The sequence below is a fragment of the Gadus macrocephalus genome, chromosome 16, assembly GCF_031168955.1.
Source record: "Gadus macrocephalus chromosome 16, ASM3116895v1".
NCBI lineage: Eukaryota > Metazoa > Chordata > Actinopteri > Gadiformes > Gadidae > Gadus > Gadus macrocephalus.
This window is the reverse complement of record NC_082397.1, coordinates 3,980,310-4,007,609: the sequence shown is the minus strand read 5'-3', so window position 1 is coordinate 4,007,609 and position 27,300 is coordinate 3,980,310. Positions and strand designations below refer to the sequence as shown.

Genomic DNA, 27,300 nt, shown 5'->3' with positions numbered 1-27,300 from the left:
CCAGCAGGTTGCAATGTAGTTTATTGTGTCTCCTTGAAATGGGAGAAGGCAACTGATGGCCAAGTAACCGTGGCAGCAGAAGGACCTGAAGGAAAGTGTTAACACATCCAAACCTAACCACCTCCTCCTCCCTCCTCCTCCTAGCCCTACCCCTCCTCCTCCTCCTCCTCCTCCTCCTCCTCCTCCTCCTCCAGGGCCTGTGGAGAACAGAAACCCACAATCCCCCCTCAGCTCCCGCTCCTTATCTCCACCGAACACCGTCTCAGCCAAGCCCCTTCAGGCGCTGCAGTGATAGGTTTGAAAGGAGATATGATTATTAAAAACATTATTACACTCGTACATATTAGGATTACCGTGTCATTATGACTGGGGAGCAGAATGGACATAATCGCTCTTCAGCAGATGGCCCTCCATGCACATCATGTACGGGGGGAGACCTCATCAGGGACGAGTGATGAGTACGAGACACCCTGCTTCATACAGTCTGCAGACAAAAGACACAAGACAATTTGGCAACACATTGTCCAAATATGATTTTACCCACCCTTCCCACACATCAATCCATCAGCACCTCATCAAGCCCCCCATCTACGCAAACATCATACAACTACACCTTCGAACATCCTCCCCTCCACCCATCGACAGCCCTCCCTCTACACCTTCGTCCGTTCCCACCCCTCCGTCCATCCATCGATCGATCCCCCACCCTTCCATCGACTTATAGTATGGAAAGCAAAGTTCCGACACAACATTGAGGAGGTTTATTCAATATGTTTTATATGTATTTTCTATATTGCATTCATAAACACACTCAAAACACACACACACACACACACACACACACACATGCATAATTGTTCAGCCCCAAGCCGATTTCAGAGAATTAAACTTACTCTTGTATTTACAAACCAAGCATGTAAATTGCCTGGGTTAATTCACCTGAGGAATGCGAGCTTATGAGGGATTTCACACACTGGATGCCGAAAGGTGAATGTACTTCCGTTCTGGATTATGTTTTTAATCACATATAGTCCTCGCTGCAACTGTAGCATAGCTCGTAAAAGTAGCCTGCCAAACAGGGATTTACTATAAGCACTTTGCTCAATGGCAGTAATTTGTGTCCTCCATCCAGTATTGGTGCTAAAGGACTTTGTTGAGGTTTAAGTCCTATTTCTCTTATCATTCATATTACATGCCTTGCAGGACATGTCGGGGGCTCTCTCCTCTCGCTCCCAAACGATGAAGTGCAAAGCGGAGGCAGTGGAAGATTGAATTTCCATTTTTCCAGGATCCTTGTTTTCTTTGTGAATGTTTGGACCGCATCTGTTGTTTGTGCTGCTTTCAGGGGCCAAGGGTTGCACTGTTTTTCTAAATGTGTTTGGCTTTGATTGACAGCTCATTCCTACCGAACCCTGGGAGAAATAATAGTGGTATGTTAACTTCAGTAGAGTTACTTTCAAAAAAGGGGACAAGTTGACAGTCACAATTGCATTGCGGACATCTCTGAAAACAATATCGGACAACTTAATGCAATACCCCCTAAAAATTAATCATTCCTCCATCGATGTATCCATCATCGTCCACTCTCATAACCCTCCATCTATCCCTCCCTCCCTCCCTCATCCATCCATGCATTCACCATCCCATCCATCCATCCATCCATCGCTACCCTTCTCCCATCATCAATACATCCATCCACTCTTTCAGGCATCCATCCATCCCATCCATCCATCCATCCATCCATCCATCCATCCATCCATCCATCTCCACCGGGCCACACAAACCCATCCACCCACACACCAGGCAACATCCATCCTTCCTAATCCATCCTCCCAATTCATTCTCCCCCAACCCACTCCGCCCCTCGTCTGGGCACCGGCGACGGCCGCCGTCCGCCCACAGCGGCAGACGCAGAGGGGGCAGATCATTATAGAACCCAGCAGCGGGGGGGCTGCTAAGTCGCGGGCTTGTCGTTCCAGCCCCACGCGGCGTCTCCTGGAAGCGGGCGCTGTAGGACATTAGCGGGAGCTGTGTTCCGCTAATCATATTTGATGAGCATCAAACGGATCTCCTACGCCTCCGGTTCTGACAGGCGGCTGGCGAACGTTCCGGGGGACTCAAACGATGTGGAACAGAGAACACGAGCCCCGGGTCCCCGTTCCCCACCGCCCCCCCCCCCCCCCCCCCCCCTCTCCCGTCCCCAGCCAGCCGGAGTCCTCGTCGCACCATTAGTGTGGATGAATGTGTCCACTCGCCTCCGCGGCGGCGCCTTGTTGCTGCATGAAGGCTTTCCAGCGGGGGCCGCACTGCCTTGCACGGCCCGCGATTGATGAGCACGGTGTGGCTAACGCACACACAAACGCCGCGGCGATGCCATACATCCGATCCAGCCGGTATGGCGCTTCACCACAGCACAGCCTGGGATCAACCCGCCCCGGCTCTGCCTCCGACTGCCTTTTGATTTATTCCATATTGTATTTTTAGATCTAATTAAAATAAACATACCTGCATTGTTTGGCGGGCCGTTGGTGCAGCGTATGCCCAGGAGAGAGGAGAGGTAGGAATTGTCTTGGGGTAGTCTTCTGGGGAAAGACGAAGCACCTGTAGCATAAAGCAGGCAGAAAATAGCGCGCCATCTGTTTGAATTGGAGCATTTGCCGTTGCTTCCCTGCCTCTCTGGAGACTTAATTAAAGCAAGAGATATTCGTGGCTAGGAGGGTGTGCTCCAATAAAACAACAACCCTGCGAGAGAAACAACCACAGGAAGTCGAGGACACGCATGCCTTATCAGAAGCTGACAGACACGTTGTGTAACGAACACAACCGTTGACCAATGACACCTGAACTTTCGTTTCCTTTGGTTCAGTCCCCGAATTTTCTAACTTTGGTTTATAGAGTAGGTTGTTATCATATCTTATCCGAAGTCATCAAAGCTACAGTCTCAAAGTGTTTCACAGACACCACATGGTGCGACCTTACCTCCTTACCCGTAGCCCTCTAAGAAAAAAAACTCCCCCAAAACCCAGAGTTGAGGAAACATTGAGAAAGAACCCAGAAGAAGGATCCCTCCCTCAGCGGACGATGGGTGACCTTCCTTGTCCAGAGGTGAGTCCACGGTCAAGGTCTCGTGAGGGGGGTCTGAAGGACGTACTGTTGGGAGTTGTTTTGTTTTGTGGAGATGCATCAGACTCTGAGGAATGCGTCGAGGGGGGACAACGTAGAGTCCTGATGCAATCATTGTTACCAAACTCGTACAAACACGGGGGGGGGGGGGGGGGGGAGGGGAGAGAGGGAGAGGAGGGAGACGGTGGGGAGGGAGAGGGGGGAGAGGGAGAGGGGGGAGAGGGAGATGGTGGGGAGAGGGAGACGGTGGGGAGGGAGAGGGGGGAGAGAGAGACGGTGGGGAGGGAGATGGGGGAGAGGGAGACGGTGGGGAGGGAGAGGGGGGGAGGGGGAAGAGGGAGAGGGGGGAGAGGGAGATGGCGGGGAGGGAGAGAGGGGAGAGGGAGGAGAGGGAGAGGGGGGGAGGGAAAGGGAGCTGGGAAGGAGAAAAGGGAGCTGGGGGAGGGAGGAAGATGGGAGAGGTAGATGAGGGAGTGAGAGAACGGGGGGAGAGGTTGATGAGGGAGTGAGAGAACGGGGGGAGAGGTTGGCAGGGGGTATTTCCAGGTCGTCTTTACAACGCCAGACAGTGTGTGGAGGAAAGGGGGAGATGGGAGGAGGGCTCTGGGACTACAACAGACAGACAGGTAAGACAACTGATTAAATAGTAGCGAGGAGAGGGAGAGAGCGAGAGAGAGAGAGAGAGAGGGGGGAGATGTTTAATTCAGTCATATTTAGTATTCATGGGACCAGCAGACACACAAGCGTTGACCTTGGAGGGTCACAGGGAGGGAACGGGAGGAATCCTAAAGACCTCTGAGGCCACGCGTTCTTACATCCCACTTTGGAAAACAAGCGATTGTGTTTTTAATTGCTTTGATTATCTGGTTTACTTTGGCAAAATTGAAAATGGTAATGTGACACGTAGTGAATTAACTGTGAGATGGAGTTCCATCGCTGCTGTTTGACTGTGTTGTGCCCTCCTGCTTAAATCAATGCGGGCATGACAGCCACCAGCACAAACTAATGGGATGGGACAATTCATATGTTAAACGTACATATTAACAAATGGATGTAGACGAGTTCAACACACTGCGCAAGGGGTTTTAGTAGCAGGGAGTAAGATATAGATATATTTCTTTAAGTTATCTCTTTTAATAACAGTCCTGCACCTTATGCTGGGAAACAATGGTTTCTGCGTATGGGATTAATAAAGTACCTCTTATCTTAGCAGTAGTAATAATCGCTAATGATGTACTCACTTGAATGAATGACTTCTGAATTTATTATATTTGAGTAAAAAAAAAAAGGTTATAACTTGCCACATTTTTATAATTGTATTCTATCTACTGTTAACGTCACTCAGGGGGGATACATGTGATTTAAAATTTAGCATATTCCCATATTTTGAACCCCAAAGATATTTATAAGTAGGCTACCCTGTATTTTTTTCAGATTTAATATATTCCTAAAAATGAAAGTTAAACCAGTACAATGGTTGAGAGAACATAATGCAAGTGTGTGTATAACCCAGATTCAAGTAGTGTATGTAGACATATTTTCTGAATATCTTTGGTAGTTTTATTCTTGTTTGAATTCTACCCCCGTCCTTTCTGCTGTGACACACATTTTCAGCCTCGTATTAATAGAGAACGTCTAAGATAATTTTTCCTCAAGGCTACCAAGTGCTGTTTTCCACGGTATAATATATTCCTAATATTCCTCAAAATGATACAACACAACAAGAGCAACACCTAATGTAAATGTGTCTGTGTTGCATAACCCTCGATTTATTTAATGCAAGCGAAGCGTAAGTCAAAGTTTCCAAAGTCCCGGGTGTTCAACATACACACACATATTTCCTATTGGCTTAGACTTCCGAATGAGCGCCAACTCGGCAGATAGGATGAAGCGTTGCCATGACGTTCAAGACTAATTCAATTATATGCATCACCACTTCAATACACATACAGAATAAGATAATGTGTGAAATAACAAGCAAGAAAAATGCTATCAAGTCAAGTGTGAATAAAGTTTTAAATAGTAAAAAGGGCTTTTACAAAATGAATCAGAAAAGGACTTCTGAATCAAGGCACACTTAATCCATGTACTGTAAAAAAAAAAATTCATGTTAAATCGACAAAAAAAATAAAATACATCATGGTTTGGTAGCACGTGCTGTGTGAACTAGCATTGGCGATGTGATGATAAGTAGAAAATGTGTAAACATTAATCTTGTTAAAAAGTGACTTTCTACTGTAAGGCGTGCATTGCATTTCCACCATCACGTTGAGATTACAGTTTAAGAATTTACTGTATTGCTCTCCTGTTTTATCCTGCCTGATGTTACCATGGTAATGTCAACCAACAGTCAACCATAGGGGGGTATGATGGTTGTTGATAGGGCATAACCATGGTAACGTCAACCCGGAGTCCAATCTAATGTGATCCCTTGGTAATGTCAACTCAGAGCTTTTGATGGGACAATGCCTTGTTAACGTCAACCCTGATCCACGATAGGGTGTTACCATGGTAACGTCACTCCAGTGCTGTTGCTTGGGCATCACCATGGTAAGGTCAAACCAGAGCTGTTGATTGGGCATTACCTTGATAAAGTCAACCCAAAGTCGACAATGGGATGCTACATTGATAACTAGAATCCAGAGATGGGGCGTAACCATGGAAACTTCCACCCAGAATAAACTGTCTATCAGAGTCGATGTTAGCAATACTATCATGACATTTTCCTTTTGATAAATGTTCAAATGTGAATGTTGCATTGGCTGATTGGAGGATGATGTATAGCATAATGTCCTTCAGTTTGATCTTTTTTTTTCATAAATAACATAATGATTCATACCCAGAGTGTGAATTAAATGGGTTCAACACATTCTGCTCCATTCCCACGCACCTGTGTTGAGCTACAATCTCGACACCTGCGTTGTTTATTTTGGTGGGACAAACATATTTTACTGCTGCTGTGACTGGTCAATTACGGTTGTGATATATCAAGTAGGGGAAGTTTAGTCATGGCGAGGCAACGTTCATTTTCGTCATCATTATTATCAAGCAAAGTAATAATGATGATCACTGTGTGTTTAGGGTTTAGGCTAATATTTCCCAAGTTAAACCTGTTTTATTTTCTCTTCTGGTCGGCGTCCTCATGGGAATCTAACAGAATGACGACAAGCTGTCGTTGAGAATAAGTGCCGGTCTGGCCCTCACAAAACATGGATGAAATCTGTTGGAAGAAGACCCGGCCACAACCTCTTCCTGAGACGCTCCCGGCTGTCCGGCGGTAAGGACGCCGGGGACGGAGTCCTGTGATCAGCGGGGACAGAGGGTCCCCTCGGGGGCCATTCCTCCCAACCGACCCCATGATCTGAGCAACGGATGTGGTAGCAGAGGACGAGGGCAGTCTCGGAACGGCCAGATCTTGGCTTGTGACATAACAGTTATAGCTTGTCCGAATAGGGTCCAAAATTACCTGTTGGCTGTAGTCGCGTATGCGGATGGGTGGATTTAAACTTGCGGAATGGTTTGTTGTATAGATTTTTTTATTAAAAAGAAAATAAAGTTAAACAAAATATGTTTCTGAGGCGGATAACGCAACCTAACTACTTCTACGCGGCTTCGGGGCGTTGTTGTAACTCCATTTTCCCTCAGTCATTTGAGGTCTTTCTTACACTGTCAAATTAAGTCGTTGGAGAAAGAGGTTAATTCATTCGGTCGAATAGAAATCTTTGACTTTGATCTTTGACTTTGGCTTCAGTGAAAAAGTCGTTTTGCCTTATTTTTACATAAATAAGAATTTATTGATATTTATTTTCTAAACTAATTTAGTTCAAAATAAGTTACATCGTAGTAAAATATAGGCTACTTTAATTTCAAAACAAGAAATAGGACAACTTTTTGCAACATAACGTAGTTCGGCTATGCTGCTTGTGCGACTTTATGCCAAATTACACCGTGCAATGTTTGACGGGGATCTACTGCCATCTAATGGCAGTTCAAAAATAAAGAAAAAAAGAGGATTAATTCTGGTTTATAATTTACAGCAGGATCGATTATCCAGAATTATGGATCTCATGCTTCGAGATTTATAGGATCCTGGCACCTCAAAGGCGGCAAATTAAATAAAAATTCAGAAAAGCACGAAAATAAAGGAATGTCTTTCAAAACAGTTCACATCTATAAATATTTTTATTTCACAATATACTTTACATATTGATAGAAATGCTTGAAACCAAAAGTATTTCGATGTTCAGTCTCTGAAGAAATATATCTTGTGTCATAAGTCTTATTGTTAATGACTCAATCCGTTAACAATAAGAGGTTGTCCAAGAGCTATTACCCTCAGCACTAATTCTATAATTATATGAACTATTACATTTACTATTGGGATCCCATGGGGATCTAATTAATAATCAAAGTTAAACGCAGGATTCCTTCAATGAATCAGGGCCAGACAATATCAGAATTATTTAAAACGAACACAAATGTTCTAAACCCCACATAAAACAAAATGTCATTTAGCAGCATTTTTTATCACACACCTAAGTATTTCCTCAAGCATCACTCATGAAAAAACCAGTCCTCCTCTTCGGTCTCACCGACCCTCGACCCCAAAGTACATCTGGAAGACCTCGCAGCAGCCCCTCTCGCTAAGGAACTGGTAGAGCAAGCCAAGGTCCATGTGGTTCCCGCGGTTGCCGTGGGGATCGAAGGATGCCTCCTCGAACCCGCTAAACTTACGCAGAGAGGCCACGCCCCCCTCGTCATCCGCCTGGCCCCGCCCCTCCTCCAAGGTCACGTCTTCGCGGTGGCGGATCATGATCTTCTTCCAGGTCAGAACCTTGAGCCTGTGGAGCACAGGAAGCTACATGTTACCGTGGAGACAGGTTGGTCAATGTTGATAGTTACGGTTCAACCCAGGTTCGAACCCCAAATGTCTTATGCCTAACACACACACACACACACACACACACACACACACACACACACACACACACACACACACACACACACACACACACACACACACACACACACACACACACACACACACACACACACACACACACACACACACACACACACCTTGACCAGAACTCCTCGCAGGCGCCGTGCGGTCCCTCCACGCAGACAACGCCCGGTTTCCCGGGCATGCTGAAGCCGGAGAGACCCAACTCCTTGGACCACTCCAGGATGTTTTTCCTCTTGTTCTTGTTGTAGATGTGGTGGCTGTAGATCCACAGCCGGCTGAACACCTCCGCCCCCCCGGTCACCGCCGCCGCAGAAGAGTCGGAGGAAGAGGTGGGGTCGACGTAGTGCTGGGCGTTGTCCTTCAGCCACTCCACGGCCGTCAGGACACACACCTCCCCTCTGCAGTTCTCCCGCAGGTAGACTGTAAGGTCCGCTTGGAGACGCGTTTGTTGGGCCCGGTTCAGATCTGTACACCTGGAGCAGCAGTACCACAAAAACAGACATTAGAATGTCTCTGGAGACAAGAAATGATAATTCATCATCTGTTGCCTAGTTACTACTTATTAATATAGCAAATACCTTAATCCAAAAATTGACAGTAAATGTATATTTTAGAAAGATATCAGGTACCAGCCTCCCCCACCCCCCGCCCCCCTTTAGACCTTATGATAAGTTAATAATTATGATTGATTTACTTACCGCACATTAATTTCTGGCAATACTTTAGGATAATCGAATGGAAAAGTGCAAGACAACGTGAGGTCAACCTAAGCAAAAGGCAAATAAGCAACTTCAATCATCAACCGTCAGACACAGAGGAGACTGTTAAACCAATACGATGATGTCGGTCGTATATTATTTACCCCACCGTTGCAGGAGGTGTCTACTCGCTGTCGCAAGAGGAACTGGGGTCTGGAGTGATGAGGAGGAGCGTCGCTGAATGGACCCTCCACGGACTCCCGCAGCTCCGCTAGAGCCACCTGATCTGTGATCTCAAACTCGCTCTCTGTCGGATACATGCTCGACAGCAACTCTATCTCTGCGAGTTGGGACTCTGCCCACTCCGACTGAGACATTGGGCGACTGTTGAAGTGGACTTTGGGGTTTTGCAGTCGAACTAACAATTACTACCCACTTATTTAAACACTGAAAGATATTATCTTGTTATGCATTTCTATAATACAACTTACTTTACTACTAATTCATAACGCTAATTTTGTCCTGCAAAGAAATATGGAAATCGTTAATTTGCCTGTATTATCGTAACGGTAGCAAAAACATGTGGAAATGTTCCACGTTTGTTGGGAACCTTTCGCATAGTTCATATTTCCACCCGGATCATTGTCTAGATTTCCAGCCGGATTGTTTCCTTTTGTTGTGCTGTATTTAGATCTTTAATTACATTATTACATTTTTATTATTATTATTATTATTATTATTATTATTATTTGTTTTTAAACTTGAACTTAACACTAAGGAATGTGGTCAAAATCGAAGATAAGTAACGATAACCGAACATCAGTCCATCCGGACTGTTTTCGACGGAACACACTGGACATCACACCGGAAATCGTCACGGCGGATGTGCGAAGCAGTCCGAGAGTCGCACACAGAGCGGTAGATCCAGCAGCCTTCACATGCTCACCGGTTCTTTTCTCTCGATAACAACTAAAGGTATCCTTTTGTCATCTTCCTTTTATTCCTCGTCTTCCCTCACTGATTCGTTGGAAATTTGGCTAGATATACATGTTGAATTGTTGGAGTAGTTGAACGAGTTATTCCAGATTGTAGGATGAGGGAGACCTGCTGCCAGCTGTGAAATCAGAGCAAACATCCTCAAGATTATCATCAGAATGAATGAGAATTCGGGAAGTAACGTAACAGTTATAACTTATACTTAGTTAGTTACGATCGTTTTATTTTAAAGATGTCAGCCCGGGGGAAAAGCTCTTTTGCACATTAACATGAAACAGTTTCGTTTTTATGTGAAAGTCATTGTGTTTCCTTCTTCTTCCAATCTGTTACATTTTCTTAAGGTGGAAATGGGAAAGAAACGTGTTAAAGACCGAGCCTCCCGTGAGGAGGACGAGGACATTGAATTGACAGGTAAATACCAAGTACCACCTTCATCCTGATGTACACATCAGTATGGTTGGCATGTCAACCATATAGATGGATACTAGGTTCCGCCTTATGGCTTAACGATGTCTGTACCTTGATGCACAGCTCCATCATGCAGTCACATTCGCAAGGGGATTGATAGCAGTTTTATGAAGAAGCCCAGTGCGGACATTGACTGGAACGCTTGTCAAGGCTGTACTGAGCATACAACGGAACCACAGGAGCCCACAGAAGACCCACCGGACCCACCCGCAGTGTGGATGTGCTTGAAATGTGGACACAGGGTGAGAACAGCAATTTGATTTACATTCAGTCTGTCATACAGTAGATGCTTTTATTGAAAGTGACTTACAATTGAGATTGAAAACCATCAAGGTATACAATCAATATTGTAATTAGAAAATAACAAAAAACTGCTGCACAACCAAGTTTCATAACGATTATATAGAGTGCATTGCACTCCCTTATGTACGTCATATTTTTGATTCCTATTCCTAATGCAAAGGAATCGAAAACACAATGTTAGTTGAACTATTTTATTTGGGGTAGTGCAACAAACATCCACAAGTTAGCCGTGTTTAATCTGGCTTACCTTTGACCAGAGTTCTAAGTACGGTCTTTTGTGACTAACTGTTCAACATCTTCCCTATCTCCCCCGCCCCAGGGTTGTGGTCGAATGTCGGAAAACCAGCACGCGCTCAAACATTACGAGACCCCGCGCTCGGACCCCCACTTCCTGGTGCTCAGCATGGATGCGTGGGTCGTGTGGTGAGGGAGCGCTAAAGCACATTACTGTCATAAAGGACAAATTATACTTCTGCGCATGGGTCTATATTTCACCGGCTCAGCCCGCAGAGCCCCTCGCTGAAGGTGACGTTCAGCTCTTCAAAAGGTAAAGGGAGGTTAGGGCATCGGATAGCCTGCCTCGTCTTTCCTGCGTCCTGTTTTCACGTTTTCTTGTTCATTTTTCAGAGACCGGTTGAGAAGGTTCTCAACCCTCAATTTCCATTTATATCAGCAACAAACTTCCACGTGATAAAGATCAACGTTTATCACTGAATTAATGGTTATTTATTTATTCAATCACATCAAGACCCACGACGGAAACACAGAAGTGTAATGTGGTCCTTCATGCATCCGTAATGGGCTCCATCACATGATGCTAAGTAAACAGTGTGTGTTTGTTTGCAGGTGTTACATCTGTGACGACGAGGTCCACTATTCTAAAACAGGGCAGCTGGCTCAGCTGGTGACCAGCATTCAGAAGCAAGCGCAGTCGGACCCCAAGTGGAAGACTCCACAGCGGAGTGAGTCACCCAGACCTGTGTCTGTATTATAATATTATGGATGCGTACGTAGTCGTGTGTACATATACAGTATAGAGAAAAGGTTGTCTCCTTACTGCCCCTACTTCTCACCTCTCCGCACCACCACTCTGTTTGTCATGCTCCTGCATAGTATGTCTCAATTTGAGTGACCTTCGATACCATAATAGTCAATGTGAATAAAAACATCTCCAGAACGTCTTATTCAACCAAACAAAGTTATGTTCTCCCTCTTGCCCTCCCCACAGAGACCAAGGTAGAGGCCAGTTCTGAGAAGGAGATCCATGTAAAGGAGGAGAACAAGGAGAACGTAAAGAGAAGCTCTAAGGAGAACGCGGGGAAGTCGTCCAAGTCGAGCCCAGCCGAGACCAACGCCGTCGCAGTTAAAGGCCTCAGTAACCTGGGCAACACGTGCTTCTTTAACGCTGTCATTCAGGTCAGAATGTATATTCTATATTGTCTGTATAGTCTGATCTACCTTTTGAAATCAGTGTCGAGAGACGTAATTATCTTAATAAAATCTTAATAGGATGTACCTTTATTATTGCTTGATGGGATATTAGGGAAAGATAATGAATAAAGTATTTTTTTCTGAAATAATGGGTTCACCACTAGGGTAACCCTTGCTGCCGCTGTTAGTGAAGGCAAAAGGATTTTGTCTGTAATGTTTCATGATGGGTAAGCGGTGGTTGTCCTCTCCAGAACCTCTCCCAGACCCAGCTGCTGAGGGGGGTTCTCAACCAGCTGACGGAGAACAAGAGCAGCTTGAAGATCACTCCTACAGCCTCCTCCAATCTGGTGGGTCCATCCTTCACTGGACAGTACATTAGATTAGACACTGGACTCACTGTAGAACAGGATGGGTTATTGGTTTGGAGTCTCTTGCTCAAGGATGCCTCCAGGTAGTTTTGGGTTTGACGCAAGAAACTTTCGGATGGGTGCTAAACTCCCTCACTACACATTAAAGTCAGGCCATACAGAGATCTTTTGCAATATTGTTTTTTCACTGCAGGCCCCCATGGAGGTGCATCTGGAACCCCCTGGCTCCCTCACCCTGGCTATGTCCCACCTGCTCAACGAGATCACGGAGTGCAAGAAGGGCGTGGTCACACCGAGGGAACTCTTTTCACAAGTCTGCAAGAAGTGAGTGGAGACGAACTGAGAGCTTGTGCTCACTGCGAAAAAGTAGTGCTTGAAAGGGGTTGTATGTGTTTTATAAAGGCCATCTTGTAGCATCAGGTGACATGTATATTAGCCATTGCAAAACATATCAAAATCTGACATTAACTTGTTAAAGGGGACACATCATACCACCAGGTGTGAGTGTGATTAGCTATTAAAAGCAGGTTTAAAAATGTGCAGCATTGTGACATCACAGGTGGGCGTGTCATAGGTGGACATCTGTGATGTCACAATGCTGCACATTTTGAATACGGATTCTAATGGCTAGTCAACACTCACACACAAAACGGTATAAATCGCGGATGGGAAATTAGGAATTTTATTGAAGAAAATTCATTCTCTGGGTGAAAAAATATATAAATAAATAAAAATAAACAGAAGAACATTAATATCGTATGAAAATGAGTCCATGTCCACGGGGTCTTACTGTGGTCCCGGGACATCTCTCTCCCGGGACGTCTCTCTCCCAGGGCGGCTCGCTTCAAAGGCTTCCAGCAGCAGGACAGCCAGGAGCTCCTTCGCTACCTGCTGGACGGGATGAGGGCTGAGGAGACAAAGGTACCTTCTTCTTCTTCTTCTTCTTCTTCTTCTTCTTCTTCTTCTTCTTCTTCTTCTTCTTCTTCTTCTTCTTCTTCTTCTTCTTCTTCTTCTTCTTCTTCTTCTTCTTCTTCTTCTTCTTCTTCTTCTTCTTCTTCTTCTTCTTCTTCTTCTTCTTCTTCTTCTTCTTCTTCTTCTTCTTCTTCTTCTTCTTCTCCCCTCCTCTAAGACACATCCCTCCACAAACCATGTCAGATTTCAAAGAACTCTGCATGGTTCGACCCGAGTCTTAAGAGGATTATATTACTAAAAAGTTAGCGTAATAGCGTGTCATTTGAATGTGAAATAGGAGTTGTGGCGTGAGGATGTGTGAAGAGGGTCATTTGTGTTCAATGCCCGAGAGTTGGCAGCTCTGTTAGTCTGAATATTTTGTGTTTTTCCACAGAGAGTGACTACTGGAATATCGGATAACTTAAAAAAGTCGGGGAAAAGCATAGATGCAGACCAGTCCAAAATCACCATTAAAGGTAAACCTCTTCAAACTAATTGGATGTCTAGATGAATCACTATTTGTTGTGTGCGGTGAAGAAAATTTTGTTGTGTTGTGACTTTCGAATTCATCTGATTCCAGAGTATGAGAAAAATGGACTCCCTAAAAACTTTGTGGATCAGGTGTTTGGCGGCGAACTCACCAGCACTGTCATGTGTCAGCAGTGCAAAACGGTACGTAGTAGTTTGAGCAGTGTTGGGCAAGCTAGTTGAAAGTGTGGCTAAGCTACCAGTGGCTCTACATTTAATGAAGCTTCCAGTGTACGTGGGTATTTCAGACTGCAGCAGAAAGCTCTGCTGTGCTTGGGGAAATGTAGCTTGTGTGGAAGCTACCCATGCAACTTGATCAATGAAAGTGCTTAGCTACTGAATATGCTGTTTGATTTAGAATACAGAGACTGCACTAACTAGTAACGTCGATACTTGTACGGAAAATATTGAGCAACACTGAGTTGTAGAAACACGAGTATTTGTGTCAAAACCTGACCTATTAAAATACAATGACTTAATTTTCAAACGGATGCTTTGTTGTGTGTTGTTCTAACAGGTGTCACTAGTAACAGAAATGTTTCTGGATCTTTCGCTCCCCGTTGCTGATGAGGTAACAAACCCGGCAGGATTCTGTGGTGTTAGGAATTTAATTTATGAGCTTCAAATTGTACCAACACTATAATGCATGAGTGTGCTTTTAAGTACGTAGCTGTGACCTATTGCCCAGATATATAAAGTGCAAGCCACGTCGCAATGCTTGCAGTTTCTAGATTATGTCTTATGCTGATCTGAATTGATAACACTGTTCTTACTTTTTAACGACCACTAGATGGCAGTATTTCAGCAAAATAGATCAGCCAAATGTGTCAGCAAGTGGATGGAGCTATTCAGTTGTATAGAGTTGATTAGCATAGTCAATGATTTTTTGATTTTGATTTTGATTTTTTTATTACATTTATCTATGGTCTTAATTTTGCTTTATATACATTGCATTTTTGCAGGCGTACAGGAAAAAGAGCCAGAAGAAGGCGGTCCCCAAGGCGCGGGACTCGAGCCCGGAGGGCCGGGCCAGCCCGGCTCTGGACGACACCAGCGATGACGGTCTCTCCGGCACCGGCAGCAAGTACCAGCAGAAGAAGGCCAAGAAGCAGGCCAAGAAACAAGCCAAGGTAGGCTAGCACGGCCCCCTCCGGTCACGTTTGTCTTGGGGCCTGTTACTAAGGCCATGGCCACACTAATGTGGATACATTTTAAATGTGTTTTAACCATCTGCCCACATTATGATGTTTTTCATCAACCAAAAGCTGGGATTGCATCAGAGACTCTCCCAAGTAAAGTAGACGGAAACATTGGAAAGGCTGGTTTTGTGTTGTAGTTTTGGCAAAATACTTGACGCACGCCCAAATGTATGCGTCCAAAATGCATCCATAGTTTGGGTGTACTTTCGAAACATACATTTAGCCATTAGCATGGTGTGCCACGGAGACCAAGATTACCAGAGGGCAGCTGACATTCCTTCCTTCCCCCTGTACAACCAGAGTCAACGGCGACAGCAGAAGCAGGAGGGGAAGCCCACGCTGGACGGTCCCGTGCCTGGCAGTGCGGACGAGAGCTTGCAGGAAGACCCCACCGTCCCGAGCAGCGAGACCAAGTGTGAGGAAGGAGCTCGGGAAGACACGGCGCGGAACGATCAGACCCCCGTCGCCTCCCAAGAAACGTCCGTCGCACAAAATGGCGAAGAGCAGCAGGAAGTGGCCTTGACCGACCAGGTAGTGGCCTTGACCAACCAGGAAGTGTTAACGCCCAAACAGGAAGTGGTTACGTCCAACCAGGAAATGGCTGCCACCAACCAGGAAGTGGTTGCAGCCAACCTGGAAATGGATGCCACCAACCAGGAAGTGGTTGCAGCCAACCTGGAAATGGATGCCACCAACCAGGAAGTGGTTGCAGCCAACCTGGAAATGGATGCCACCAACCAGGAAGTGGTTGCAGCCAACCTGGAAATGGATGCCACCAACCAGGAGGTTGTTGCTGCCAAACAGGAAGGGGTTGCAGCTAAACAGGAAGGGGCTGTAGCCGAACAGGAGGTAACCCCAGCTGACCAGGAAGTGGCTCCGGCCGCCCCGGGAGTAGCTCCAGGAGAGGAGTCGGTCGCAGACGGCAACTGTTGTACCGCCATGGCAGAGAACGGCGCCGGGGACAACATTGATGTAGATGAGGAGGAGGAGGAGGACGAAGAGGACGAGGACGAGGACATAGCTGAGGGAATGGAAAGCTTGTCTCTGAATGACGCCTTCCTGGACGGGGAGGAGGATGGCGTAGGGGCGGAGCCCGGTGCCGTGGGAGGGGCTAAGGAGTACACGGTGGTGAACCAGGACCCGGCGCTGGCTTTTGAGACGCTGGCGAGGCGGGTGGGGCCGGAGAGGCAAGAGTGCTCGGTCCTGTCGTCCCTCTACCACTTCACTGAGGTGGAGCACCTGACCCAAACCAACAGCCTGCTGTGTGTCGCCTGCACCCGGCGACAAGGTGAATAAAGGCCGCTTACTTGTTGCATCCGTAACGGTGTGCGTGCGTGTGTGTGTGTTCAAGCTGTTTTGATCTTGTTAAAGTTTGTCAAGTGTCCGGCACATTGTGTGTGTGCCTTAGTGTGCACCTGCATTGTAACATTGCCATCCAAATGCTTTAACCAGATTGTTCCCGTCTGTTTGGAGGTTCACCTTCTTCTTACCTTGCGTAGGCTCCCAGAAGAAGGTCTACACGGACGGTCTGAAGCAGATGTTGATCTCCACTCCTCCTCCCGTCCTCACACTGCATCTCAAGAGGTTCCAGCAGGTAGGACAGCTTCAGGAGCACTGTCGCACCTCCTTTATGAAAACCAAGCACTGTCGCGCCTCCTTTATGAGAACCAAGCACTGTAGCACCTCCTTTATGAGAACCAAGCACTGTCGCGCCTCCTTTATGAGAACCAAGCACTGTAGCACCTCCTTTATGAGAACCAAGCACTGTAGCACCTCCTTTATGAGAACCAAGCACTGTAGCACCTCCTTTATGGGAACCAAGCACTGTAGCACCTCCTTTATGAGAACCAAGCACTGTAGCACCTCCTTTATGAGAACCAAGTACTGTCGCACCTCCTTTATTAGAACCAAGCACTGTCGCACCTCCTTTATGAGAACCAAGCACTGTAGCACCTCCTTTATGAGAACCAAGCACTGTAGCACCTCCTTTATTAGAACCAAGTACTGTCGCGCCTCCTTTATGAGAACCAAGTACTGTCGCACCTCCTTTATTAGAAGCAAGCACTGTAGCACCTCCTTTATTAGAACCAAGCACTGTCGCGCCTCCTTTATTAGAACCAAGCACTGTCGCACCTCCTTTATGAGAACCAAGCATTGTGTGGCAATGAAAGTGACTAACCTACCATCTGACGGTGTGTCCAGGTGGGCTACAGCGTCTGCAAGGTCAACCGACACGTCCAGTTCCCCCAGGTGCTGGATCTGGCTCCTTACTGCACTGCAACATGCAAGGTAAACATGGGCTTTGACTCCGAACTTCGTCATTCGAATATAATTAGAAGATCAAAAAATAAATCAAAATTCGAACGAATATTAGGCAGCCCTTAATATTCGAAAACCTGTTATGGGCAGGCCAAGAGGGAGAGACGTCGGAGAACCCCACGCAGTCTATTCATCATATTGTAATGACCACGGAAGAGGCAGTGAATGAAGTATTGATTAGACAGCGATTTATTAGAAACCTAATAAACCGTTGGAACACGCAAGATCGGTAACCATAGCAACGCGGGAAACAAACCTCGCGAAGCCCAATCCAGGTCTTACTGAAGGCATTTAATGGGCAAAATATTATTAATAGATATTCGAATATCAATATTAATAAACAAACAAACTTCGAATGTGATTTTTGGGCAAAAGTCAAAGCCCTAAGGTAAACATGGAGGTGGAACATTGATGTCAACACGTTGCCCGGCGCCAAATAGTGCGTCATGTTTCTGAGAAGTCTCATTCGACAGGCTGGGTCCAATAGAATAGTTCAAACTCCAAATGAATAACAGTGCTGAACAGTTTGCTATTCGTTTCTAACAGACTCCGTCTGTCCGATAATGAATTACTGTGCACATATGTGTTAAGATACATGTCGCCAAGGCGCGGGTTGGGGCTCTTGCTCAAGAATGCCTGCAGGTGGTGGACTGTGGGGCCTCGAACCCAGACCCGTTCGGCTGGGAGTCCCAACACCTCCTGTCCCGTCTGACCTCCCTCCACCAGAATGTTCCGGCGGGGGAGTCCAACGTGCTGTACAGCCTGTACGGTATCGTGGAACACAGCGGCACCATGCGGTCTGGTCACTACACGGCGTACGTCAAGGCCCGGCCCGACAGCCACTCCAAAAACGGACTCCCAGCATCGGGTAAGACCCCCGTTACTGTCCTCTTGACCCCCCCCCCCCCCCAAACACACGGTTATCCAGGCTTCAATCACGTGGCAAAGACTGGAGACTGGAGACACTATAGACTGTATTCATACTCTTTATAATGCCTACCTGAACGGTTGGAAGGTTAAGATGACTCGGTAGTTAATTTGTCCTATGCAGGACACACTTAAGTGCCACAGCAGCAAGTACAGGACAGTACTAGGATAAAAGCTTTCGTTGTATATAATCTGAATTGAGCGTTTGATCGTGTGCCGAGGTGTTGTAGTGTAAGCGAGGCTCCGCAGGACACCGTGAATGGAATGGGGAGTTCAGTCGTCCCTGTGGGTCGGACAGTAATCGGGCTCCTGTCTCTCTCCTCCCCCAGCCGAGCCCCTGCAGCCCCCGAGAGGAACCTGGTACCACGCCAGCGACAGCAGCGTGCAGCCGGTGACCGAGAGCAAGGCCCAGGGCTCGCAGGCCTACCTTCTGTTCTACGAGAGGATGTCCTCCTGACCTTGACCCCCTGACCCCCCCCCCCCCCGACACTAGCCCCACCCTCTCAGGGAACAACACCACCACCACCACCACCGTCGCTGCTGCTGCTTCAGATCCATAATAAAAACTAGGATCTGATCTGAAATACTGCTGGTGTGTGGACCACGGCGGATGATGAATTGTCAAAAATTGTCAATTGTCAATTGTCAAAAAACAAAAAATGCCTTCTTTTATTTTTTTTCGTTTTCTATCTTCTCTACCGTAACACTCATCTCTTGTCATCTCTTGGGACAAGCAACACCAGAGTTGTCCATAAACCAGTTTGTCTTTATTTTATTTTTTTTTTAAACGAATAACTCTTATAGAATAGTGAAACAATAATGGAAATGAAATAGCCAGTTTAAAATGGATACCTCTATTTTATCATAGTTGTGTTGCCTATTGCTACAAACTGCAGTTTGTGCTTCAATTATTATATGAATGGAAAGAAAACATGAATTTGTAGTAGCTGGCAGTATTAAGAAGGCAATATTACTTTTTTTCTTTGCCAAGGGCATGTCGGCAAGATCATTTGTCTGCATTATGCCTGCATATGATGGATAAGTATGAGGCTGGTTGGAATTTACCAGTTGAGCTGCTAATGTTTTTAAGGGAGAACAACACCTGAAAGACTTTTGTATTAATAACATGAGATGCAGTTGACCCCAACGCTGACTGACCTATATATAGATGTATATCTATATATATGTATATGTATACATATATATATTTATATATATACAAAAAAGTAAATAATAAATCGGGATTATTTGTAGAAAAACATGGGAAAGACCCAAACTAATACATTATATACTTCTAGAATGCGTTGTAGCCTAATAATTACAAACCTATTTGTATGGAGTATTTATACCTGGGTCTTTTAAAACTGATGTTCAATATTAATAAACGCCTGATGTAAAAATATTTTGGTCACATTCCTTTGGACTACTATTGCAAAGAGTGCGTCAGTGCGCCTGCGTACTGCTTGGAGACGCAGCCCTTCCTGGTCACATGACACATGGGTGGCTGAAAACACGTCCGTGGTCGCTGATTGTTGACAATATCATAATTTTCAGATGGCAGGTCAGTGATTCATATTTTGTGTGTTCAAATGAATAATTGTCCATGTTATTTTAATCACAAGGGAGATCATTTTAAGAGCCAGCTGCCGACAGATGTTTTTATCTCGTCAGGCCGGGTATTTGCCTATTTTTCTACCGTTAACATGTACTATTCGAGTACGGGACTCAAAGTATGTGGTGTGTGCTGTTGTTATTCTTGTTGTTTTTTTTATAATCGGTGTACATGACAAAACTTTTCAGTTACCTAATCATGAGTCAGCATTTATCTGACTTTCTCAACTTAGTGTATGATTAACTTATTACTATTTTACACAAGTGTTGGCAGATGCTTTCATCCAAAGCGACTTTCATGTGGGATCGAGTCGTCAATTTAAAGTTGGGGGTCAAACCACCACACCACCCCTATAGGTTCCTAATCTTTCATTAAACCCCCTCAATCCAGCCACTTATGACAAGTCATTGTGTGGTATGACATTTACGCTCAACTCCTACAACTCGTCACTCTAGGCAAGCTCGTGACTCCTACACAGGAAAGGGTGAATTTGCAGAAGTCAACTTTCAGAGTAAATTCCACTAGTTTCAAAGGTGCCATATCTTCCAAGATGTATTTCTAAACGTGTTTTATATATTGTAACACTTACACATAAGTAACCTTATCCACTGTGTAAGCGCTTTATAAATACAATTCATTATTATATCATTTGACAATTATATACATTACATTATAGTATACTTATATGATTAAACTGTCTGTCAGTAGTTAAAGGCTTTTGAGCACTCATCAATTTTCCATCAATTTTATTCATGTGTGAACGTCCAACATCTTTTTGTATTCAAAGAGGTCCAAGGTTAACCATATAGTATATAGTATATTAGATAACACAATTTATTATTTTCTCTGTAATCTATTTGTTAGGCTGGACTGAGTTAGAGTCTGGTTTAGCTCCAGGGACTGAGGATTTGGACTTGGACTTAAATCCATGGTCTATATTAATTCTAAGGTGAGGTGATCTTAAACGTCCACAAAGATCTGAGTGCAGAGACATGCCATGTCTTCTGGAAACAAGGCCTGTAGTAGGTTAGGCTGTAGTTCCACAGGATTAGCTTGTTCTGGTCATATCTGCATGGCTTGGCGTGGAAAGAGGAAGTTTATTTTTCATATTATTCACTGCTAAACTCTCATTGTGAAAGTCGTCCATCATTGGAATGTTGAACCCCACCATGTTTGAACTAGATAGTGTACCGACCGGGATCTTTAATATCTACCAGCTAAAAGATACCCCAGCCCACCACACACCCCAATGCCCACAGCCTAACCTTTCCACATCCTCGAGCCACGTACCCATACCGCTCCTCAATGAAATGTATCTGAACCCTCTGGAAGTTTCCATGTGTTTAAAACGTCTGCCGTCCCACTGCACCCAGGCTGAGTCCCGAGAGTCATGTCCCTCCCAGCCCCTCGCTCCACCTCAGGGTTCACCTTCGAGTCGGCCGTGCACGCCGCCCACGTCCTGCGCCGCCTGGACGAGCAGCGGCGGCGCGACGCGCTGTGCGACGTCACCGTGGCGACGGGCGACCAGCACTTCCGCGCGCACGCCGCGGTCCTGGCCTCCTGCAGCGACTTCTTCCACGGGCGCGTCAGCGGCCTCACGGGGAGCCACGCCGTCATCACCCTGCCGGAACAGGTCCGTTGGGTCGCGGTGGAGCGCGTGGCCGTGGTGTCGTGAAGATGTCGCCCGTGATGTCGTGATGATGTTGCGACGATGTCACGGTGATGTCATGATGATGTCGCCATGTTGTCACGACGATGTCGCCATGATGTCGTCGTGTCCTGTCGCCTAGTGTATGCATGGGATCCTGGGAAATGTAGTCCATTAACTTCTATGATAACTATGTCACTATAAAGTCATTAATACACTGGTCTAACTCCCCCGCCACGGCCTCGAGAACATAAAATGCGACTCTCTCAGAAAAAATGGTGATTTACATTTTAAGATATTCCAGAATGTTCATTTATTGATCCCAGACTTGATATTAATGGCTGGTTTAGGAAAAGATGCAGTTCGTTTTTTTAGGTATCAAAGTACACTAGCATGGCCTCTCATTGAAGAGAATGTATCTCATCCCCAGGTTACGGCAGAAGGCTTCGAACCTCTGCTGCAGTTCGCCTACACCTCCAAGCTGCTCTTCACCAAAGACAACATCCATGCCATTCACCAGAGCGCAGAAGCCCTGGGCTTCCACAACATGGAGAGCGCCTGCTTCAACTTCCTCCTGCCCAAGTTCTCCAGCAGCCAAACCCCCGTCAAGGAAACTGACAGAAGAAGATGCTGTCAGACTAGGCCTCCCGCCCTTAAGCGTGGAATGAAGACCGGCGAAGCGGAGAGAGGCAAAACCGTGCCTTCGGAAGACCCCCGGATCGTGTTCCCATCCCAGTGTCCCCTAAACCCCCAGCCCAGCATGTCGGGAGAAGAAGAAGAAGAAGAAGAAGAAGAAGACGGGTTCTGTCTGGAGACCTACGCCTCTCGCATGCCAGGGATTACGGGCGAGGGTGTGTGTCCGATCCTGTCCCTGCCTTGCCCTGAGGCGACCGCCAACACCACAGCCACCACCACCACCACCACCAGCACAGAGCCAGATCTACCCTCTTCGTTCTGCCAAAGAGACCTTCTGGATCTGGGTGTCGAGTCCGATGAACACACCCTGGACTTGCCGCTCTGCAGCCTTCGCTGCCCCATGTCCACCTCCTCCTCTCCGGCCCTGCTCAGTGTGACCCCTGCCGACCTTCTCGATCCCGCCGGGGGCCCCACGGGCCCCAACAACCCCAACCAACCCGCGGAGACCATGGGCGCCGAGATCGAGTGCAGCCCCGCCTCTTGTTGCCTCGTCACGGCCGAGACCCACCGCGTCCCCCCCACGGCCGGGCTCCCGGAGCGGGGGGCGGGGGCGGGGCTGGCGGGGGCCGGCGTGGAGGACCGATCCGGGCTGGACGACGTGGGTCTCCCGGAGCCCGCCGCAGGGCTCCCGCCGGGCCTGGACCTGACCCAGGAGGACGTGGTGGCGTGCGGGCAGAGGAGCAGCGTGGAGAGGGAGGTGGCGGAGCACCTGGCGACGGGCTTCTGGCCCCACCTGGACCCGGCGGACCCCGGGGACCAGGGCACCATGGCCAAGGCGGCCGACTTCCACTGGCTGAAGCAGCTGGACCTGAGCTCCAGCACCGGGGACTGCCCCTTCCTCCGAGACCTGGGCGGCGTGGGGGACGTGCCCGGCGACGTGCCCGAGGCCGCGGCCGGCGTCGATGGCCTGTCGCTCTCGGAGAGGAGCCCCTACATGTCGTCGTCCCTGAACTCCGCCGACGACTCGGACGTGGACACGGAGGAGGACGACAAGGGCGGAGAAGTGGTGGCTGAGGTTTGTCTTGGACTTTGTTTGATCGTGTGTTGTGTGGGTTCTCGCTGCTTTATAAAATGATATAAGCTTTCAGTCCAATAGATGGCACTATTCCATCTAGATCAGGGGTTCTCAAAGTTTTGACAACTGAGGGCCAATTTAGGAACCCAAAATTTGACTGAGGGCCGCCAAAGGAAAAAAAATATTGGCGGGAAACGCCGTCAGCATCCCAGTGGTAAAAGAAAACATTGCACCGTGGACCTCTGGGAGTGAGGTCAAGTGAGGTCTAAATAACTTACATAATTATGTATGTCATTGCGGGCCGCCAGGAATGATTCCGCGGGCCGCGATTGGCCCGCGGGCCGCACTTTGAGAACCAATGATCTAGATAGACACTGTAGATCAGGGGTCTCAAACTGTAGTTACCTGGGGACCGCCGGAGGTAGAGTCTGGGTCAGGCTGGGTCCCATCAAGTATTCCACAGAAAAAAGGAGCACAACTGACCCAATCTAAGTTAATGATCGGGCTGTAATTAGATCACGTTGGTTATGTAATCGCTGACAACAGGGGACGTTTCATAGCGGTTGGTGGAAACCGGGTCATTTTAGCGTCCTTTGGCTTTTGTCGGGACTCAGGACACGCAACTCAAAGTTGGGACTGTTCCGGCAAAACAGGGACATCTGGTTACCCTATCACAAGTGATAAAAAAGTGTGGCAGCAAAAATGTGCATTTGACAACAACGTGCAGGCCGCACTAACACTAAACTTTAACGTCAAATAGGGGGCCACGAAATATCATCCTGCGGGCCTCAATTGGCCCCCGGGACACGAGTTTGAGACCCCTGCTGTCGATGTTTCATTTGTAGGTACAGTTCATATAAATTCTGGTGTGTTGGATAAACACACTGTATCGGTGTGGGGTGGTGGTTGGGAGTAGGGCTGATCAGAACCCGGGGGTTTAAATGAAGGGTTGAGGCAGTGACTGCTAAATGTGACGGTGTCCTCTGCGTGACGGTATCCGCGTCAGTATCCCTGACTGGAAGCTGACGGTTCCCCCCCTGTGGTCCCTGCAGGTGCAGCTGCCCTTCCCTGTGGACCTGATCGCCCGCCTGAGCCGCAGCGCCTTCCAGCAGCTCCTGCGGCAGCACAAGCTGTCCGCCGGGCAGCTGGAGTACGTCCACGACGCCCGCCGTCGCAGCAAGAACCGCGCGGCGGCGCAGCGCTGCAGGAAGAGGAAGCTCGACAGCATCCAGACGCTGGAGGTGGAGATCGACACACTGGTAAATACAGGGACTTCACACGTGGGGAAGTATCCAGCACTTAGATACACGATGGACAGATTAGCCTACCGGGCCGTTACACCTGTTGTTGTAAACCAGGGGACCGTTAAGGTGCTTGCACACACCGCCCCCCCCCAAACACACAAGACACACGTTTGTGACACATCGGGATGGAGGCCGAAGTTGGCCAACACGATTTAGCACTTTTCGCAAAGAAGGTACTTCATCCGGCAATAGCCAGCAACGGGTAATCCCACTGGCACGATAATGGTGTTGGTAGTCGTTTGTTTGGGCAGTGTGCAAGGACCCCTTAAATGTCCACCTAACATAGACCACTAGAGGGCGCCAGAGGCTGGTGTCTCTGTTGAACGCAAACCTTATTCTACAATTTACTGCACTCTTAAATTCAAAAAGTGAGCGAGTTGTATATCGAAAAGAGTCCTTGAATAATGAGTAGTTTAAAATTGTTGACTTTCAAGATTTAAAATGTTTTAATTATAAACAACTATTTATTTGATCTCAGTCATGTCAGCAGGCACTTGCTGACTGCTGCCAGTTGATTACTGTTCCTATAAGACACTCGTTTCGGTTCTTCAATTCTGTTCCTCCCCCCCCCCAAGCAAGAGAAGAAGAGGCGGATGATGGAGGAGCACGTCCAGCTGGAGCAGGACCTGGGCACCGCCCGACGCAACCTCTCCAAGCTCAGCAAGACCGTCGGCGAGCAGTCGGACCCCCAGCAAGACCACCTTCAGCTCCTCGCCAAGGTCTCCACCGCCGACTGCCCTGCGTCTTCCCTCCTCATGAAGCCGGGTCAGGAAGAACCGTTCCCCGACCCCGACCCCGACCCCCAGGCGCTCCTTGGCATCCCGGGGGGCCCTCCACCCCCCTCGACGTGGAGCCCCGGCAGCGGGTCGCTCCCAGCCCAGGACCCTCAGGCCTTCAGCTGGGGGACGGAGTCGGAGGAGGCTGCAGGGTCTTCGGAGGCCTGACCCGGCCTCCGGCCCCCGGCAGGAACGCTGGTCTCTGGCCGACGCCCTTTAGACTCAGGATGTGCTTGAGTCCAGAGAGGGGGACGAGGGGGGGGCGGTCTTAGAAAGGACTCCTCATCCCCCTTCGTGGTGCTCCTGAATCCTCAGTATTGAGACGGCACTGTACCGTCTCAACTCTTTTTAGTTGGTCACTTTACTCTGCACAGGGAAGTTTCCCACCACTCAGTTGGTTTTATGCATTTCAGCACAGTTAAAATGCAGAGAACAGTATTATATTTCTGATGTTTTATCTTTATAACGGTTGTGACGTCCTTGTACTTTTGAACGTGCACGTGTGCAAGAGGTTCCCTTTAAATTGTCTTCGGACACGTTTTAGTAAAACAGTTTTCTTCTCTCAGGGAAAAGTAGACCACCTCTGAAGAGATTATGGATGCAATTACTGTTTAAACTCTTCCTACTCTCTCACTCTCTCTCACTTTCTCTCTCGTGTGTAAAATGAAAGGCAAATTTTGTACATCAAATCTAACATATATATATAGATAGGAGATCATATTATATGTCGCATATTTTTATGTCAACCACTTAACATTGTCCTGCATTATCACCTAAACCACGTTATCATCGATTTTGGATGCTATGTCACAGCTGACGGATTTCTCCTCTGAGTAAATTGAATCTTGGATGTAGCATTTGAAGTATTAATTCTGGGAATTAGATGCAATGCGTTTGAAAAAGTTGAGTCTAGTTTGAAACGGTTTCAGTGAGGAAATCTGTTACATTACATAGCTGTTTAAATATAGTTTACTGTAGTTAATGAACCATGTATTAAATGCCAGTTATCCAGTATTCTGCTACCCAGATGTCGCTGGACCGGTTCAAATTAAACATGAGCGTGCAGAATCGCCTGGTTCCCTGGCTAGTATTCTGCCTCTGCGTAATACCTTTAAGTATCAATAAAAGCATTAACATAAAAAAATGTGCCCACCTGACCCCGACACACAACTGGAGGGAACACCCACGCCAAATGGTTCCTAAACCTCCAACATGGCAGCCTGTTAATTAATCAATGACATCATATCGAATGATCTGCAATCACACAAAACCGATGCAGAATTATAACATTCTATGTAAAGAGTTGTAATAAATGTTTTAGCATTTTGTGTTAATATGCAAAAATTCTGATTTTTCCCGCTTTTGAAGTTGAGGGGAGGTCTGGATGGGGGTTTGAAAGGGAGGTTGTGTGTAAGAGGGGTCTTGTTGGACTGTCTGAAGGTGTGGTTGGAGAGGGCGGTGGCGGCGGTGGCGGCGGTGGCGGCGGTGGGCGAGGAAGTTGGAGAGTGGTGCGGTTTGAGAGGGAGGTAGAGGAAGTTGTGGGGGTAGGGTTTAGATGGTAGTGGTGGGTAGGGTGGGCGTGGGATGGCTGAGGAGAGGAGGGGTGGTGTGTGCAGTAAGGCAGCAAGGTCAGAAGCCCCGTAATCCCGTCCTCATTCATGGCAGATTAACGGCGCGCGCCGAGATGTGATTAAGAACGCAGGGCTGGAAGATTAAAGTCCACAGAAACAAAATGAAAGCAGTTAAACCCAATCCTGGAACTCATCAGATTCCCAAACCCTTAGACGGTCGTTACAACAAGAGATTAATGCAGAAAAAAAACCTCCCGACTCATATCTAACAGTCTCATCCCTCACCGAACATATTCTCTTTTCCTCTCAGGATGCGGTGGGTAATTATACCTTCCCCAGGCCCTATTCTTTTTTTCATTTTCTATTCGCTCATTTTTCTTCTCGGCACATTTTCGGATTGT

The 27,300-nt window shown here is 47.2% G+C and overlaps 3 protein-coding genes across 6 annotated transcripts; 2 read left to right on the top strand and 1 right to left on the bottom strand.

Annotated features, from left to right (window-relative positions):
- Positions 1–7,286: 7,286 nt before the first annotated feature.
- Positions 7,287–9,410, bottom strand: rwdd2b (RWD domain containing 2B). 2 transcript variants are annotated; one of them, XM_060075654.1, is made up of 4 exons: positions 8,952–9,403; positions 8,788–8,855; positions 8,203–8,562; positions 7,287–7,964 (listed from the first exon to the last, which is right to left on the bottom strand). In XM_060075654.1, exons 1-4 carry the CDS (start codon positions 9,162–9,164, stop codon positions 7,712–7,714), a joined length of 894 nt encoding a protein of 297 aa, XP_059931637.1. In that variant the 5' UTR covers positions 9,165–9,403; the 3' UTR covers positions 7,287–7,711. The 2 variants fall into 2 exon arrangements, with proteins under 2 accessions (XP_059931637.1, XP_059931638.1); XM_060075655.1 differs by lacking the exon at positions 8,788–8,855 and having other exon boundaries at positions 7,287–7,981; positions 8,952–9,410.
- A 230-nt stretch (positions 9,411–9,640) lies between these two features.
- usp16 (ubiquitin specific peptidase 16) lies at positions 9,641–19,679 on the top strand. Of its 2 annotated transcripts, XM_060075637.1 has the most exons (18): positions 9,643–9,762; positions 10,125–10,194; positions 10,315–10,493; positions 10,874–10,977; positions 11,401–11,516; positions 11,783–11,970; positions 12,237–12,332; positions 12,547–12,677; positions 13,187–13,274; positions 13,699–13,780; positions 13,885–13,976; positions 14,350–14,403; positions 14,795–14,962; positions 15,332–16,319; positions 16,531–16,625; positions 17,234–17,320; positions 18,077–18,218; positions 18,607–19,679. In XM_060075637.1, exons 2-18 carry the CDS (start codon positions 10,131–10,133, stop codon positions 18,732–18,734), a joined length of 2,802 nt encoding a protein of 933 aa, XP_059931620.1. In that variant the 5' UTR covers positions 9,643–9,762; positions 10,125–10,130; the 3' UTR covers positions 18,735–19,679. The 2 variants fall into 2 exon arrangements, with proteins under 2 accessions (XP_059931621.1, XP_059931620.1); XM_060075638.1 differs by lacking the exon at positions 18,607–19,679 and having other exon boundaries at positions 9,641–9,762; positions 17,739–18,212.
- A 31-nt stretch (positions 19,680–19,710) lies between these two features.
- On the top strand, positions 19,711–26,340 carry LOC132474773 (transcription regulator protein BACH1-like). Of its 2 annotated transcripts, XM_060075644.1 has the most exons (5): positions 19,711–19,838; positions 21,263–21,522; positions 21,968–23,248; positions 24,301–24,507; positions 25,128–26,340. In XM_060075644.1, the coding sequence occupies exons 2-5, from the start codon at positions 21,280–21,282 to the stop codon at positions 25,494–25,496; spliced, it is 2,100 nt and encodes a 699-aa protein (XP_059931627.1). In that variant the 5' UTR covers positions 19,711–19,838; positions 21,263–21,279; the 3' UTR covers positions 25,497–26,340. The 2 variants fall into 2 exon arrangements, with proteins under 2 accessions (XP_059931627.1, XP_059931628.1); XM_060075645.1 differs by lacking the exon at positions 21,263–21,522 and having other exon boundaries at positions 19,712–19,838.
- The last annotated feature ends 960 nt before the right edge of the window (positions 26,341–27,300 follow it).